Source organism: Haliotis asinina, chromosome 3 (assembly GCF_037392515.1).
Source record: "Haliotis asinina isolate JCU_RB_2024 chromosome 3, JCU_Hal_asi_v2, whole genome shotgun sequence".
Taxonomy (NCBI): Eukaryota; Metazoa; Mollusca; class Gastropoda; order Lepetellida; family Haliotidae; genus Haliotis; species Haliotis asinina.
The window spans coordinates 42,041,712-42,061,455 of NC_090282.1; the positions used below are offsets into that span (position 1 = coordinate 42,041,712).

Consider the following 19,744-nt stretch of genomic DNA (forward strand, 5'->3'; position numbering starts at 1 on the left):
TCGAGAGGGCGTGAGTTCTAGAGTAATTAATAGGCTTAAATTGCCCGACAAAGAGAATGAGGAGAAGAGCAGCTAACGGATACCTTTAGCAACAGTTTACAGGAGTGGATTTCTTGGTCGGTCAGGTAGGAATGCATACTTTCAAATGTTTAGGTTTTGTACTTACAAAATCGGTAACTATTGTATTACTTTCATTCAGTGGTACTAAACAACATCTTGTGAAAATAAAACATAACAAGGTTATGGTTTAGTTATACACAATGCGCACAGGCAAGTATCAAAGTGCAAACATACCCTCATTAAACTTTTAATCTGGTGGAAGACGAGCCACTAAAATATCATTTCTAGCTCACAAAACTCAGAGCCACCGCGTGAAAATGTCAATTTGTCTCTAAATGATTCAGTCAACGTTACAAAGGTTACACGAACCAGATGCTCCCATGCCCCCGAAAACTGTACCTAAAAGTTTCGGAAGGAAAATGTTTTGAGCAAATGTTAGCTTAAATGTGTAACATTCTAAGAGTGAATCATTGGGTTAACCCTCATGCGTATGTACGTAATCACTTACCTTATTTACGTCCTTAAGTGTGTTGCACGTTTTCTTACATCAACGCAAAGTCAGGCCCCGAAAACTATTACATTAAAAATAAAAATAAAAATTAGAAACTGACAAGGAAGTCGTTTACATAGGTAGTGAGTTTACATGGGTAGTGAATTTACATGGATAGGGAATATACATGGCTAATGAATAGTCTTCAAACCTTTCTTAGAATACTGGTAACCATGATTCTTGTTTGCACTGTGCCGGTTCATCTTCTGTCTATTGACCATGGTACAACAGGAACTCCATATACCATATTGGCTACAACTCTCATCATTTTCCTGCCGCTTGCTTGGGAGAGTTATGTCCCTTAGATGCTCAAGAGGCCTCTTGTTTGCATCCCATCACCAGGATGAAAGACTCATACCATTAAAACAGACATAAATGCAATATGGAAATTCCATTCTTAAAAATCCCATTCTATTCATAGTAACGATACGGCTATATCGCATGATGAGTGATGCGTGTATTACAAGTTCTGTTAGCGATGTGGGTAGAATAGGCCTTCAGCAACCCATGCTGGCCATAAAAGGCGACATTGCTTGTCGTAAGAAGCGACTGACAGGATCGGGTGGTCAGGCTCGATGACTTGTTTGACACATGTCATCGGTTCCCAATTGCGCAGATCGATGCTCATGTTGTTGATCACTGGATTGTCTAGTCCAGACTCGATTATTTACAGACTGCCGCCATATAGCTGGAATATTGCTGAGTGCGGCATAAAACTAAACTCACTCACTCTGTCAGCGATGTCCCCTAAGTAACAATATATTATGACATGAACGAATTTTGTTAATGTACTTGCATATTTATCAGTTACGAACCAGCCAAGTAGCTTATGAAAGAAAGCTTATGTCACAGTACCGTGCATCTGTTTCTCCTTGCCATTAAGACTTGTATGTCACAGGCATTACTCTGGTTGCTATGGTGTAGTTATCGTCGTTTGAACTTTCAAAGATTGATACCACAATGACATAATGCTGATTAATAATACTGCTAATTTTCGCGCCTAGAATCCAGCGCGATGCTGCTCTCTTGTGTTGCATTATAACCCAGTCGGAATTGTACTTTCAAAGCTCCTACTAAGCGCTAAGGGCGATCGTATAGGTCCGAATCCGCTTTTCAGGTATACACTTCAAACAGCTGGGTGGACTAAGTGCAATGTAGACGAAGTGCCTTGCCCAGGGACACAACACAGCATGAGACTCAGGTCACAAATTTTGGTGTCTCCACCGGGATTCGAAAACGGCCTTTGGTACGAGAGGCCCGCATGCTAACCACTACACCACTGTGCTCCGGTCCTAATGCTGTTATATGAAAGTCCAACATACTTGTGCCAACTGCACGTATCCTCTTAGCTGATTCTAGACAGAGACAAAGTTGAGTGATATGTTGTATTCCCAGGGGTGGGGTTTGGAACATTTCCTCTGGCATTGTGAGTGAAAATGGTTTAACGCTTTTTTAGTAATATTCCAGCAATATCATACTAGAAATAAGCTTCACACGCTGTAGCCATGTCTGGAATTGAACCCGGCGAATACGCGAATGTTTTAACCTCTGGGCACCCCTGCCCCCTTAAGTGTTCTGAAGATATTAACCGTATGTCTTCCAGTACTTATTAATCTAGGGCTCTACACTTACGTATATGTCCACGCAAACGGTATGTTTAAGGAGAAACATACATTGATCATTATCGTGATTGTAGAGAAAGTGTTCGCTCGCCGCTCCGAAGACCCGGGGTCGGTTCTTCGCATGGGTAGAGTGCATCACAGGCAAAGTGTAGCGCAAAATGGGTTGCGCAGCAGAACGAATCTGACCAGTCTCCGTATATGCGAAGCGAGCAATTTGCGCTACGCTTTGCCTGTGAGTGTATGAAACCCCTATATTGCTTGATATTGCTAGCGTGTTACAAACAGAAGCTGAAAACGCAAGTCATACACTGACTCACACTCTCATTTTACAGCCTTGTCTCTTTCACGTTTTGTTTCAGGTTTCCACCATGCGGACATCCATAATGATGTTTCTGGTCTTGGCGTGTCTCGCGCTGCTCGTGACAGGTAACCATGACAACCGAAACATTTTTCACATTCGACTGTCCCTTTGACACGTACGGGGAACACATCTGTATAAACCAAGGCCCAAACATGTAAGTTTGACCGATATGTAGGTCAATGCATGTTGTAGTGTCAAAGGCTCTTATTTGTGACCCGAACCTACATAACAGTTCCAAGATCACAACAACATATACAAAGGCGTCTTTGATAAAGCAAACAAGAGCATATTCGTCAAAACATAAAACGGTTCCTTACATTTTTTGAGATAATGGATCTTGATCTTGGAGACCTTAGTAGCGAAATGATTCGGCGGGGTAACTGATTGGAAGTCACGCTGAAGACCCGGGTTTTAGTCTCTTCACCGCTAGTTAGTGCGAAGCATTCGGAACTACTCGTGTCATTCCGACAAGGTCGCGGAAGCAGGCGAGTACTTACGAATGACCGAAATCCATTTCTGGTGATCCGCGATAGCGGTGCAGTGTTGCTAAAGCGGCTTGAAACCATACTTAGTCTTATTCTTAACAATATATACACACAAGCTGTCAGTGGAAACTATATGGTCAGATAGATTTCATTAACGACAGAATGACAGAATGGTCAACAAGGTATATGAACAGCCACTGAAGGAGCTATTCGGAGAAGACAAGCCCTCGAGCAATACATCCCATTGATAGTGAGGGTAGGTTGGATTGAACCAGACCAGACCTTCGCCTGAAACACGCACTGTGCACAACTCTGTGCAACGACAAGTCGGTAATAACATTTGACGTTGTCAGTATCGTTGTGGGTTGGTAAGATCGTGGTAAGATCGTGGTAAGATCGTGATGTGACCGTTTCAATGTGCTGACGCCATCATTAGCGTACAGAGGGTACTTTTAGGTTAGGAGGAGCCGCATGAACGTAACATTTGGGGTTGGCACGGCTATTCTAAGTTTAATGTAAACTAACTCACACTATGTCAGACATTGAGGACAAGCGAAAATGTTGGTTAAAGGTGCTCAACGCTGCAACTTGTATTTGAAGTAAACTTTCACAAACACAAGTTTCATTTGTAGGTGTTCGCCCACATTCGGACGATGGCCTTGAAAAGGAACAAGCATGTTCTTTGATGCGAATGTCACAAGAATCAGGTTTATGTCTCTTAAAAGTATTACTTCATCGTATGTTATAATGAAATGGTTCTTTTTTTTTGGTTTATGTTCGCTGTTTGACGAACAAACCTTTTCACTTCAAGAACTGAATGCCCATTATTGTTATGTACCAGTGAAACAACCGAAATGATAGGGACTGTTAGGATGTTACACCAAGTAAGTTTGGCTACTTTCTTAATTTAATGTTGTCCTCAGATAAATATGATTTGGTGGAAGCATGTTTTCATTTGTAATGATTTCTATCACATTACTCTAAAAATCTAATTAGAACTTCATGTATTTAAAGTTTCATTCCAATGACTCTACCGCAAGACCCTGTGACGTGGTCCGACTGTCCACATTCAACACGTTGTGCACGTGCCTGGTCAGATAGATGTCACTATACCTGCCAAGGAATGGCCGCCATATTGATAGAGGGGGCAAAACAAAGCTTGCTTCAAATGATGAGTGTAATTCCAGGCATTTACATTAAAGAGCCAATGATTCCGGTCTGCAGGAAATCTGACACCCATGCTCGCGGTGTGGGTACCACCCTAAATTCACCACTCCCGTGTGATACGGTCGAATTAATACGCGGTCAAGCTAAATATTGAATTAAATTATCGTTTAGGCTATTCAGTCTGTGTGTCAACGGTTGCCATCAACTAAAACGTCACAGATTATCCTCTCCCATGTCCTTGCCCAAGTTGGAGACCGTGAATTCGAGGAGCAGGGAATCTTCTGATATGGTGAAACTCCGTCAATTCAAAACCCGTTAAATTTAAATCCTGCAGAAAATGTACCCCGAAGAGCTAGGGAGATTGAGGTCCAAATGTAACTAATAGTACCGACTGACAATGACATAGGCACAAACTTTGATATTGGGACCAGATCTTGATATAAGGCAAAAAACCGATAGACATTAAGAACAGACCATGGCATCAGGCACAGACCTTGACATAAGGCACAGACTGATTGCGATTGGGGACAGACCTTGGCATTAGGCACAGACCTTGACATAAGGCACAGACTGACTGCGATTGGGAACAGAACTTGGCATTAGGCACATACCTTGACATAAGGCACAGACTGACTGCGATTAGGAACAGACCTTGGCATTAGGCACAGACCTTGACATAAGGCACAGACTGACTGCGATTGGGAACAGACCTTGGCATTAGGCACATACCTTGACATAAGGCACAGACTGACTGCGATTGGGAACAGAACTTGGCATTAGGCACAGACCGATTGACACAGGGGACAGATCGACTGGCATTGGGAACAGACCTTGACATTGGGAACAGACTAACCGACATTGGGAAAAGACCTTGACATACCGCACAGATTGATTGACATTGGGAACACACCTTGACACAGGGAACACACCTTGGCATAAGGCACAGACCGATTGACATTGGCAACAGACCAACTGACATTGGGAACAGACCGACTGACATTGGGAACAGACCAACTGACATTGGGAACAGACCGACTGACACATAGACATGGATCTCTTGACTTTAGGCAAAGACCTTGTCATAGACCGACTGGCACTGGGAAAAGATCGATTGACATAATGCACACACTATAACGTGACGACGTTTTTAACGAGATCGTGTTAACGGGATGTACTGTATATGTAGTATTGATATGGAGGAAACCATTAAAACTGTAAACAATATTTACAAAGTATTCTTTTCTGATGGTCTTAGTAGGTAAGGATATATTTTTGTTTATCTCACAGTCCCCGAAACGCAGTGTTTTCCAATTCACTCATCCTAGTTTGTGTGCTACAGTCCTGAACAAAGCAAGTCTAGATTTTACACAGCTTCAGAACCTCTCTTCTCAGTGTTGCTCCTCTCAACGTAAACATAAGTGATGTTTCAACTGGGCGTCAATTAGCTAAGGCTGTATAAAAAAATAAATGTTTCTCGGGCACATTATTTTTCAAAAGTGACGAGGGCAGTAGGACTTTTTTGACAGAAAGAAAGTGACGTGGGAGGAACACATTTTTATTTTTTCTCTGAGAAATACACCATGGGAAGTTTAGCACTTGTTAATGAGTTGTAGATTCAGTCAAACTCGTTCTTACGGACACTTATTCTTATAGAGGACAAATGGATCATCGGGACGCTTCAACGTCATAATTATATTTTTTTAAATGGCAATAAATTATTGTTACGCGCCGATGCCCGAGAAACATTTCACTTTATTATTTAGCCTAATGTCTGCACGTGTCAGTTAGTGTAGATCGATGCTCATGATATTAACCCCTATCCCTGATAGTCTAGTCCAATTCGTCCTACCGCTGGAACAATACTGAATGCGATGCAAACAAAATATCAAAAACATTTTTAATTATATTACGTAAGGCTGGCTGTCCATACAAAATACGAACTTGGGCCGACAAATACATAACACAGAAAAATTGGTTGTTGCAGGACAAGATAAGAAGATGTTTTGCTACTATAGCAGCGACGCCAGGGGGCGTACAGACTACGGCCGGTTCACACCCGAAGACATCGATCCATTTCTCTGCACACACATCATAGTGGCATTCGCTAAGGTGTTGCCGTGGGGCCTGGGACCCAACAATCTGGGTGACGACAAAGCCGATGGCTGGAATGGTTAGCTTATTTACTTACCCACCATTTAACTTACAACTCACCTCGTTGTCAAAACGAAGCTAACGAGGCAAAGCCAACGAGATATGTGTTGTCTGACCTTGTCTGTCACTATTCTTCTTCTGCTGCAGCAACGTCTAGTGTAACAGCAACCTCTAGTGTAACAGCAACTTCTAGTGTAACAGCAACTTCTTGCGTGACAGTAACCTCTAGTGTAACAGCAACATTTAGTGTAACAGCAACCTCTAGTGTAACAGCAACATTTAGTGTAACAGCAACCTCTAGTGTAACAGCAACATCTAGTGTAATAACAACAACTCTTGTGAAACTGCAAAACCTAGTGAAACTGAAACATCTATAGTAACAGCAACATCTAGTGTATCAGCAACTTCTAGGGTAACAGCAACTTTTAGTGTAATTGCAACATCTAGTTTAAGTGTATGGTGTCTTAGTGTTTATGTCGCAATGAAATGACACCAGCGTTAATGTCTTCAGCATTATACGCCAAGACCACTGCTCTTAAACTCCGGAACCCGCAACTACGCGTTCTGCTTGCGGTGGGGGGATGGAAGGAGGGATCGAAGCCGTTTCTTCCAATCATCGAAAATGAGTACACTATGTCGAAATGGGCCGACAACGCAGTTTCCTACCTCCGCGAGCACAACATGGACGGGATGGATATGGACTGGGAGTTTCCGGGGGTCAGAGGAAGCGAGCCCTCCGACAAATATAAGTTTACCACTCTAATGAAGGTAAGCGTCCATAGCAACAACCACTACACATTTATAACCTTGAGGGAGATGGGGTTGCCTAACTGATAAAGTGTTCGTTCGAAGACCGAGACCATTGCGTTTAGTGTGTGACGTCCGTGTCTGGTGTCCTCAGCTGTGATATTGTAAGGACAGTGTTAAAAGTATGCTCATTCACTCAACTTTACTAAAAAGCTGGCTTTGATTGACGTAGTCTCATCGTTCAAACCTCGAATGTTCTTAGGCATGGACGCAGAGTTGTGTCCCTTCTTCAAGTGCTCTGAAATCCAGATTCTTCCAATGACGACCCTCATATAGACGCTTGCAGGTCTACTAGAGCAGTTGTCACTGTTTTTAATCACCAGCTTTTATTCCCTTTCATTTATCGTTAATTCAATAACTATAAGCTTACTCGCAGACCTTCATACGTTTTCGATTTTTATACACTGGAAAATGCGTTGAATACCTTTCTTAGCATATTCACTTTCATCCATAAGTGATGTTGACCATTGACCTTGATTACATAAACAGCGAGTGAGTGAGTGAGTTTAGTTTTACGCGGCTTTTAGCAGTAGTCGACCAGCTCTTCCAAGGGGGGACACCAGAAATGGGCTTCACAAAACAGTGTCCATGTATGGAATGGAACCCGGGTTTTCTCATGACTAACGAACGCCTGAACCACGAGGCTACCCACCGTCAGAAAAAAGACGTGTTTCAGAAAAAATGTGGTCAACACCTTGTTTCATCACCTTCGGGTTATATCAATATAAACTGCATGTATCCTTCAAAACAAACAGTCCAAAATCTTGCTAAATAGTTTATTCTCAATGTTTGATGTCAAGCTGGATCCAATTAACCACACTGCCAAGGAAAATCCGTCAACAAACAGAGGGCGGAGGCGCCCAGTTATAAAAGTCACGTTTCGGGGCGTGGTAGTGATCTGCGGGTCAAGATGAGACCCAGGCTTGGTAAACATGGCGAATTCGTTTCACGTACAACGAAGCGACCAGTCCATGTCGTGAAAGGGGGATGTAAAGGCGACAGGCACGTGTTACACTGAATCATAATATGTATAGTCCGCTACAGTCAGAGACGGACCGATGAACTGCAAATTGTACAAAACTGCCACATAAATATAAATAGTACACATGTTTATCATTTACTAATACGGATAAGCAGCTTTCTTATATTTGACCATTTTCCGGACTACACCAAAAAAACGTTGTTTAAAAAACTATCATCATTGAAAACGCAAAAGTTGTTATCTGTCGCGGCGGGGTGAAACAGCAGAAAAGGAACAGCCACTATCACGTCTCGTCGGAATACACATGCCTGATGAAAAATGAAGTTAGATGCTGTCGTGAAACAGTTCATGATTAAAGTGCTTAAGCCGAAAGGGGTAAACCATTTTATGCCATTAATAAATTCCGTAATAAATTCATTATCAGCAAGGGTACTGGCAAATGATCGGGAACACCAACATTGTGAGGATGATGCGAAGCGGGTAGGGGTCACACAAATCAAAATATTTGGACAACTTTCAGAAGAACCTTGTAGGGCAGTCTATCAACAAGCTCTATTCTGAAAACAAATACATGTCGCTGAAAATTTGGCAACCCTTGCACTCTTTCGGATATAGTTATACAGGTCAGTACTTTGTGAATGCCCTGATATCGTTCGCTTGATAAATAAAATTCTCAGGGTAATAAAGAAGAAACGCGAGGAACCAGTGTACTTGGACGAGACCTGGGTCAGTGGGTACCCGATGGGGGTGAACAGGGGTCACGTAGAAAGCTGCCTGTAGGTGGAAATGAGAGTGACTCCATGCTGGTTGCTCCAGCAAAGGCGTTTTGCCAGGTTGCAACTTGGTATTCAGTCCACAGATAATAGAGACTGTCAATCTGAGATGAATGGTGCGGTTTTGCTTGATTGGGTTAAAAACAAGTTGTACCAGCTGTACTAGAGAAGTCTTTTATTGTAACGGTCAATGCCTCATACCACAGCGTTCAAGATCCCGACAGTAAAGCTTCGACAGCGAACAGTCGAAAATGTGATATGATATCATGGCTCGACAAATTTCAGATCGCTCGGCCTTCAAAGGCCAACGAAGCCCCAGCTATATGAGATCACAAAAACCCACAAAAGTGAACGTTTCTACAAAGTTGACACTTACATAAAAAGTAAGGGTCACGATATTCTGCGACTTCCACCCTATCACTGTGACCTTAACCCCATTGAAATGATATGGGGTATTGTCAAAAGAGATGTTGTTAGATCAAACACAACGTTTAGAGGTTTTGGTTAAGTATTCCCGTGACAAAATCACGACTGAAACTTGGCACACTCAGCAAGGTAACCAACGTCACTGAACAAGGTTACTGCTCTCGGGGTGGCTTACAACAGGCACCTGTGGCACCACTTGCCATTCCTTTAAGTCGTGACTACGACACTACGACAGACGAAGAACCGAAATAGATTTTGAGATGTCCCCAGACATGACTGGCTGTTCTGTTTCCCGCCACGACTATATAACAACTTTTGCCTTTTCAATGATGATAGTTTCTTAAACAACCTTTTGGTTCAAATATAAGAAAGCTGTTGAGTATTAGTAAATGATAAACATGCGTACTATTTATATTTATGTGGCAATGTTGTACAATGAAAACATTTGCAATTCATCGATCCGTTTCTGACTCAAACGGCCTGTACTTCTCTTATGCTAATCTCGTAACGCGATCCGTCAAATTTGATTCAATAACGAAAATACTGAACTCGTAAATAGCCTATAAACGTATCAGGCACCTGAGAAAAATCAGAAGCATGATTGCTTCATTGTCATTCAAGAAACTGATATGTACATCTTTGTTGATGAAGGGTTTGTCGCGTCGAATTTCTATGCCCTCCGAAAGTTGTCCTCTTTCAAAGACCAGTCGAAACCAAAACCGACCGGGCACGATCATACCCAATCTACACTGCAATGACAGGGCTTCACGCACAAACATCACAAGTCGAAACATAGTTTACATAGTCTGTATTGCTCATCGTAGCGCAATAACCAGTCCAGAATTTTGAGACCAACTTATTCAACAGGATATATGAATATTCATCAGCATTGTTTGATACATCCAATGATCTGTATAGTGCAAAACTACGCTCGTTCTGGTCCTTGCAAACACGTCGTGCTGCGAACTCTGACAAACGGAAATCGTGGAAATCTCAAGACGAGGTTCGGCCACCATTTTCTTATGAAATAGGGAATTGGAGTTACCATAATGGTATGAGGTGTCTGTTTTCACATTCACACGATAAAATTCGGATCGGATGATCGGTCATTGTCTGATTTGGTTCATTAGACTCATGTTTCGGTTTGATTACTTAAGCACCACGCATCGGCACAATCCTCACTAACTCCCCCACCCACCAGGAGTGTTCTTCCAAACCAATGTCATAGCCATAACCCACCCTCCAACCAACAAGATAAATATATTATTGGATAGAGGGACTAAAATATAATATACAATACAATGTATATGTACATTAAGGAGGTTAGTATCATTTTGTAGAAAAATGTGTCCCAAATCTCATTTTCAAATAAAAATAGCAAGTCCCCACGGCATTTGTTTGACAAGTGGCACCCCTTTGTGACACCGTTTGTGAAGGCAATGTGTCACAAAAAGTTCTCTTAAAAGTAAATTGTTTACTTTTCTTATTCAAAATGCGTTTTTATGGAGATGTTTCAGTATTGATATGAAGTAAAACAGGTAAATCATTTTTCAGGCAGTATGTAGGATCTGACACATTCATTAACGTCTAAAAACCCAAGAATTTAAGATATATATAGATTCATCAATGATTAAAGAGATTCGTATGATAACATGATTTTTCATAAAATGAATCTTTATGTAATAATTTCACACCAAAGGGTATCAACATTATCAACATTATCTCCAATTAGGAAAGAATTTTTGAATGACGTTAAGCATATGACGTAACATACCCGAGAAATCTGTCGATTTTATTTTCTGTAAAAAAAATAATTAATAATGCAAAGTCCTAATAACTGAATCTGTGTGTGACGTTTCTGAAACAACCACATCGCTCATATGTGCATGTGTTATATGGGACAGCAATGTATGTACATGTATTTCTTTCAGACCATTCAAGAGAAGTTCAGGGTGGAGGCTCAAGACACAGGGAATGAGAAAATGATTCTCACTTTGGCCACTGCTGCAGGGACCTTCTTTATTGAGAACGCCTACGAACCAACTAAAATACACAAGTGAGCGATGGTTAAACCGTCCTCGACAAATCCCCCCTAGTATACCCGGGAGATCATCGAGGGTGTGGTTAAACTGGCATTGATTGTACTCTCCATTAAAGGCACTATTTCACACCACAATTCTTTAATAATAAGCAATGCATTTCTCTCAATAATATTAACTATCAGTCCTCGTGGAAACTGACATATAATTTGCTAAAAAGGAAAAAAGAAAGAAATTGCGTAATTTGATTGCAAAAAGATTTCGATAAACAAAATCGACTCTCGTGCCGCCAACCGATTGAACGTTATTTCAAGCGAACTCCACTGAGTTATGTCCCTTGGGGCGCACTTTACCAATGTTCAAAGAAAAACTTGTGATACACAAACAGGTTAGCAAACATCGCAACGCGTGCGACTGTTTTCGACGAACGGAGCAATTCTTTACATTCCATACATGGCAAGTTTTCTCTGTTTGGAAGCTGTTCGCCTCGAAGTTTCAATTAACAATTTCAGGCAAGTCTTTTATTGCACCGATAGGAAACTAAAGAGAGTGCATAATGTATACACCTAAATGTATAATACAGGCCAAAATATTGTAGAAAACGTGTGAAATTGTGCCTTTAACCCGTGTATTTGTATCACAAATTACACATGAATACGTACTTGTCATCGACTATAGTTAATATAGAATTCAATTTTTATCTGAGGCTTTTTATTGCGTTTTTTGAAAATATACGTAAGTGTCGCTGCCGTATGTTAATCCATATTTTCAAAGCATAAAAAGTGTTCTTAGCAGTATTTTGTATCCTTGAACCACATGGTATGTAAGCTATTCTGTGTTGGAAAAGAGTTGTAGGAGTTGCTAGGTCACGGATATAGACTGTGTACTGTTGGTGATCTTCATAATACTCTAATGATAATGGCACATATCTCAGTTATATGCTGTTGTTCGCGCCATGCTTTTCAGATATCTAGATTGTAACGTGCTTGAGACGCTGTGTTATTTCAGGCATGTAGATTATATGCTGCTGATGACGTACAACTATCATGGAATGTGGGAAGAAAATATCGGACACCACAGCAGCATCACGCCCAGTCACGTGGACGAGGGGGAGAGGAAAAGCCTGTGTCAGGTACGTCAAAGTCAAGTTGTAAGCTGCAGTTCATGCGCGTGAACTCTTACAAGGAAACACATATATGTCCGAGCAAAAACTGTGCAACATTAACTAAGTGTGTTTATTGGACTTTCACATGTACCGATGGTGGTGGGGTAGCCGGGTGGTTAAAGCGTTCGCTCGTCACTCTGAAGGCCCGGGTTCGATTCGCTACACGGATACAATGTTTGAAGTCCATTTCTGGAGTACCCAGCCGTGATATTGATGGAATATCGCTAAAAGCGGCGTAAAATCAAACTCAACATGATACTTGAGGACTGAATAGTGTCGTACTATCGTAGACAGACATGTATTCGTAGATGTATAGGGTCTGCATAGACTAGTCTTAAGTGGTAGTGCGTATATGCTTCTCTATCCTCATTCTGTTCAAGGGGCTCAACTTGTCGTAAGAGGCGACTAACGGGATTGGGTGGACAGGCTTGTTGACTTGGTTGACACGTCATCGGTTCCCAACTGCGAAGATCGATGCTCATGCTGTTGATCACTGGATTGCCTGGTTCAGACTCGATTATTTACAGAACGCCGCCATGTAGCTGGAATATTGCTGAGTGCGGCGTAAAACTAAACTCACTCATTCTGTTCGACACTTGCTTGATAATGGTGTTAAAACCAACATGGTAACGTCGCTTTCACTGCTAGCGACGTCCATACTTCATGGCAACGTTTTTGAAGTAGCGTGTGCAGTGGTGATCCAAAGTAGCCGCATAGCTGTACATTTGTGATGCCCTGCTCCACTGTATCAGGCTACAGTCTAAATACTGTGTTTTATTATTTCAGAGCTGGACTGTGCAATACTGGTTAGATCAGGGCGTGCCTAAGAGGAAGCTTATCCTTGGTCTAGCCACCTATGGGATGAGCTACACGCTACAACACCCATGGCAGACGTGGCTGGGGGCGAACGCCACTGGGGGAGGCAAAGCGGGCAGAATGACCAGGGAGAAGGGGATCCTCGCTTTCTATGAGGTGGGAAAATGACACAAACCATCCATACGATCAAGCATTGAGACTAAAGACACGTGAAGACCGGGGTTAGAATTAGTCTTCAGCAATCCATGCTTGTCGTAAGAGGCGACTATGCTTGTCGTAAGAGGCGACTATGCTTGTCGTAAGAGGCGACTAGTGGTATCTGGTGGTCAGGTTCGCTGACTACGTTGACACGTGTCATCGTTTGCCAATTAAGACCTATGCTCATGCTGCTGATCACTGGATGGTCTGGTCCTGACTCGATTGTTTAGAGAACACCCCCATATAGCTGGAATAAATAAAAGGCACTAAAGCAATTGTTATGCCACTAGATCCATGGTTTGAGTGTTCACCGAGATAATTATTGAATGAAACCTTATAAAATACGAAGAGGAAGTAACCCGATAATCAGTATCTTCTTGTCTGCTAGAACTGCTTTCTTCGAACTTCTTTAAGTATGGGCCTGAACCTATGTTTTTATAAGGCTTATATGGTCGTAGTTTTTCATTATTGCCTCCTGTATTCAGAGTAGAGAGGTTTCGTGTAATAAGGAACAATCGCACCATATTGTCATTCACAATACATTGCAGATCTGTGAAAACATCAGGCTCAACTCTTGGACGAAGGAATGGATCGACGAGCAGAACTCCCCGTATGCGTATGGAGGGGATCAATGGGTGGGATATGACGACGTCACCAGCATAGGAATCAAGGTGGGAGCCACCCTAGCTAATACCCTGAAATTCACAAAGGCAGCTCCAACACATCTTAATGAGAGGGTTCAATATAGTGATAACCTGCGGTTTAGATTTTGAATTTAATGGTCTCTAATGACCTCCAGTATGTGTGTCGGTGCCATTACACGTGAGTGTATAGAACATGAAAGGCGCCCGCATGGGCGGTTTTGTAATGACTTTGTGTTCCTTAATGTTTTTGTTATTGTGACTCGCAAATTTCTGATAAAAAAATCGAATTGAAATTTGTTATTTCATGATCTGGAGAAAAAAACCTGAGAAATAATGAGAGAAAATATTTTTATTTCACTGTCACTAGCAGCACAGGGTGTTACATATCAGTAACACAAGGTAGACCGTTAGCCCATATCTAAACTATGAGACACTTGTAAACAATTTACTCCAAGATATTAAATTCATGACAAAATAAAATCAATCTGTTAATAAACAGCGTTATAACCACTCGCTCACATTTACATGAATGCATGCTCACTACTGTGACTTACTCAACACACATGCATACATAGCAGTAAAGCATGACGGCTTATGCTTTTATACATACAGTCAGACCTCGTATATCCGAACTTGAGATATCCGAATACCTCGGTTTCCGAACATTCTTCACAAAAAACGAATTTTTCTAGTGACAATTTACCTCGTTTATCGGTTTCTGTATCCGAACGGTCAATTTTGCAAACGAAACATCAAAATGTGTACAAATTTCAAGCAGCAAATAATAACCCTGCTGCCCACCAACAGTCAATCAAAGACTTTTTCAAGCCAGTGTAATTTATTTTATGTTATGCTATGCACATGTAGCCGATCGCCTAGTTCCTGATGTAGACATCCAAATGATTCGTATATATGAACCATTCAATAAGAAACCAAAGTGTTCGGATAAACGAGGTCTGACTGTAGACGCATACTCAAGCATTCACGTAGAGCTCACAACATGGATCCGTATGCCTCGCACCCATTACACATTCACACACTCGTCCGTCGACTCCGTTTGTCCAAAACGCACTCTCAAGATCACTGAATAGATGGGTCAGATCACTGAATAGATGGGTCAGTCCTTACCATCTTTCTTTTTTCCTTCGATGGCCTTAAACTTGGTAACTGCGCGCATGAGTACTCGCCCCTCCACACAATGTTCCCAAACGAACTCTCCCAGTCATGCCTAAGTGCATATGTCAGGTCTTTGATATTTGACGCCCTCGTTGGAAAAATTTCGCCCGAGCTATTGCTTCATCTCCGAGGCCGAATGTATCAACTTACATCCCTCCATACAATCTACCTATAGAGTATACCTACTTTACCTGTTATCTCAACAAGCAGGTCTGTTCTATCAAAATTTGGTGTTTGATGACATTCACCTTGACTATGGATATCCGCTTCCAGGCCAACTGGCTCAAAAGCCAGAACCTAGGGGGCGCCTTCATCTGGTCTGTTGAGATGGACGACTTCTCAGGACAGGGCTGCGGACTCGGACGATATCCATTGCTTACGAAAATATCCGAGATAATCCGTCCATCATATGAGCCGCAGAGTTCAACCGCAGCGCCACCCAGGAAGCCACCACTAGCTACAGCTCCTCCCGTTTGGCGGCCACCGACAAGAAAGCCCCGCCCAGAGGATGTGTTCCCTTCAATCAAACCTATTGGTATGTCACCCTCACTTCCAGAGTAAAACTCAGAGTAAAATATATTATGCTGATGTTTCTGTTGAAAGGGAGGTTCGCTGCGATTCAACCTGAGCACATATTTGCTTCATTTTGGGCCATAGCAATACTAAAACGGACTCAAGGTTACATAACATGGTTAATGGATTTAGAGGCAGAGAGGCATGTATCCGACTTCTGTCCTCAACACTTGATGAGCCTGTTCATGTCAGTCTCTGTATAGACGAACATTACTTGATCGAGAACACATTTAGGCTCTGAAAGATGAAGTCAAGAGTCAAATTGTACTGGTGTCCTCCCGATTCCATGAAGACCTAAATAAGTCGGAGCCTAATGTATTTGAGGTCCCGAATATGCATCGAGCATATAGCTTTTGTGTGTGGCTGATCTTTATATACTGTTTCTAAATATTGATGATGATAAGGAACGCTAAGTAATACTTGCTACTCGTCACTGTTTCAGAGGATCCAAACATGCCGCTGACGTGTCTAGAGAATGGCGTGGGGTTGTGGCCTGACGACCAAGACTGCCATAGTTTCTACTCGTGCACACCCTACATGGGCAGACGCATGTCCTGTGGGCCCTACATGGCCTTTATCCCCAAGGCACAAACCTGCGGGTACACATCAGATGCTTGCCCGCCACTGACCCGGAAATGATCAAATGCATTGCATTGACAGTTTGAAGTAGGACGCGAATCATGCCCATATCTGTGGGATGGTTAGGTTCATCAGAGAACCTGGGACTGCATTTATACAATAAACAGCAAAAGAAACAATTTTCGAAAAAAATATGTAATCTCATAAAAGTAGGCGTTCACGTCTATGTCTTCTATTTAAAAAAATGATAAAAGAGTTGCGTTTCGTTTGCTGTTAACTATATGCACCGATTGTTTTGGAAAGATTTTAAATGAACTATGACAGGGTACGTCAGGGGAACCGGTAGCTCTCTGCATGCAGCACATACCCCTTTATATGTTATATTTAGGAAATACTGGGGGGAATTTTTTGCAGTTAAAACTCGAAAATGTGGACCAAGCCACGAGAATAGGTATCATCGAGATTGATTTCCATGGTCGGTAGGCGGTCGTTAGGTGTGCATTGACGGAGTGTCCGTGTGCATGTCGTCCCTGAGATATGTACAGTTAGAGGATGAAGCTCTGGAACTGGACGTCAGTTAAGAAAACACAGCATACTATTTCAAAGTTGTTTAAACCTTGAAACCGAATCCAGTTGATAATCAAATATGAGAGACGGTGGAAATATGCTGCTGGACAGACGGGTCTAATGGAATTTATGGTAACTATAGTCCCTTACAAAGACGTAACTGTCATAGATACGAGCAACTGAAGGCAATATTTATCTAGCAGCTGTTTTCGTCCTCCGCATAATTCCTTATCATCAGTTTCATTTCACTTTTACTATATATGTGTGTCAATTAATTTATTTGTCATATACATTTTCACATTAAATATTTTAGCAGATATTTGTTTTATGCTGTCTATGTCCCTGACACCGAACTAACTACTGTGTCGACGCTCAGAGCCGAGTACTAGGTAACTGCGGTTTGCCGATTATTACCTGTATACTAGTATTTCACCCTTGGATATGTTTGGACGGAATACGTACTAGTACTCTAAGATCTGCCTTGTACATTGAATAGCAAAAGAAACGTAATAACAAGGTTTTTCATTTTCTAATTTGAATTTTGTAATCGTGCAGTGCCACAGTGAGATTAGTTCTACGCCGCTTTCTTTAGCAATATTCCAGCAATATCATGGCTGCAAACAACAGAAATAGGCTTCACAGATTCGAACCCGAAGGAAGGTTTTAACCAGAGGGCTATGCCACCGCCCTTGCAACGACAACGTGGTATATTTCGGTTTATCGCTTGGCTCTACATCAGCTTCACGGTACGCCATCATATGACGTCATGACACGCCCTCGTGACGAGATGATTACGCGTTGGTTAAACAATCATACAGAATAAATGGATATTAACAAATACACCTGGAACACATAGTTTGGTGTACAATAAAAATGAAATACAACGAGACACGTGTGGCAGCACCAGAACGCATACAACCTGTAACAAATATCAGTACACGCACAAACACCCCAGTGGCACTCGATCATTTCTTGAAATCAGGATTTGGATAGGCACTGCACTGAATGAGGAGTACACCAGGTCGTAGAACATAACATTCTAAAACAGTCACTTCTCAAATGATGTTGCCAGTCACGAAATATCAACGACTTTTAACAACTAAGGGAAGTCACTCTAATTCAGGAGCATCTCAATGGGCGACACAGATCACGAAGCCACATCAAAAACTCTATATTTTACATGCGCCTCAGTCCGCTGCCACAGACGTGGTCAGACGTGGGTTCAAACGGCGGCATGTAACATAAATAACGTTACTGATCTGCGTGTTAACAGTGATGCTAATCCCAACACAGTTTGCAGTAAAGCCATAGTAACATACTACTCCGATTTAACTGGCTCAAGCACGACCGATCGATCATTTCATACAGGTTCATAACTAATGTGAAATTCATTATGTTATCAGCCTCCTCTAGCAGGGGGCAACAAAGAGCTCGAGGATCGGGTGGTCAGTCTCACTGATTTGTTGACACATTCTATCGCATTCACATTGCGGAGATCGATGTTCATACTGTTGATCACTGAATTGTCTAGTAAGACTGTGTAATGCACTGCCGCCATATAGCTAAAATACTGCCGAGTGCATACTTTCTACGTATGTCATTTTGCTTGTCAAAGACAAATCCCGCTATATCTAAGGGTCAAGGTTGCGTCTTCGCACACGCCTTCACGTGAAAGCGAATGGAATAAGGTGTGCCCGAATGACCTCGTTCAGCAACAAAGGACTGTCAAAGGCCTGGGACATCCAAGTGTTATCCTTCCAACTTCAGTCTGCATGTTGTCTCCTGTGGCCCAGCATATGTATGGGAGGGAAGGAGTCAATATGTGGTATGGACAATATGTGATACCTGGATGCAGTCTTGTCAGCACGTGACTGACAATCAGATCGGTTATATTCACGACATGATAAGTGCCTGTTTGGCAATCTCCGTCTTGCCATACCTCCGTCTCTACAACAAGTAGTTACTGCACTTTCTATACCATGGTACTTTGCCATTGTGGGCGTAAGACCCTGACGGATCCAAAGGGAGTGTGTGTGCGTGTGCGTGTGCGTGTGCGTGTGCGTGTGCGTGTGTGTGTGGCGGTGACTAGATATAAGTCTATAAGTCTGGGAATAGAACTGTAACCGCATGTGACCCTATTATTTTAAGAAAATGGGTTGTGTATTCGGGAAGGTGTTGCGAGATAGTTCCTCTGATAAGTAACAGGTGACATCTGCCCCAGTAAACTCCTAATTTCTTTGATACATGTCGGTCACGTACTTCGTGCCACTACTGGTAAATAGGCCTGTTCGAGAATTTCTTTGGTTTTCGGGTCTCCTTTCAGAACAGTAGACCAAGTAATTCTAGTTCATATAACAATCTATAAAGTTTTCGTTCAGTTTACGAATGTAATTAATGGCGTTCAACGCCATTACACAATAATGATGTTTGACACTGCCTTTATGAAAATACTGGTCCAAGTGTGCGGATTGTCACTAAATCGTGTGCTTTTCAGATAAAACAAACGTTCAAAATCATATGATTTTAAAGATAATACAGAAAGTCTATCTGTAAACAAAATATCTTTTAACCGGAGACAGTTAAAGTCTGGCCTTATCACTGTG

At 42.0% G+C, this 19,744-nt stretch overlaps 1 protein-coding gene across 1 annotated transcript; it reads left to right on the forward strand.

Moving 5' to 3' along the window:
- Positions 1-2,578: 2,578 nt before the first annotated feature.
- On the forward strand, positions 2,579-17,458 carry LOC137276845 (chitinase-3-like protein 2). Its single transcript, XM_067808493.1, has 9 exons — positions 2,579-2,658; positions 6,230-6,415; positions 6,908-7,164; positions 11,316-11,440; positions 12,432-12,555; positions 13,375-13,560; positions 14,151-14,273; positions 15,696-15,957; positions 16,438-17,458. Exons 1-9 carry the CDS (start codon positions 2,601-2,603, stop codon positions 16,632-16,634), a joined length of 1,518 nt encoding a protein of 505 aa, XP_067664594.1. The 5' UTR covers positions 2,579-2,600; the 3' UTR covers positions 16,635-17,458.
- Positions 17,459-19,744: the final 2,286 nt, after the last annotated feature.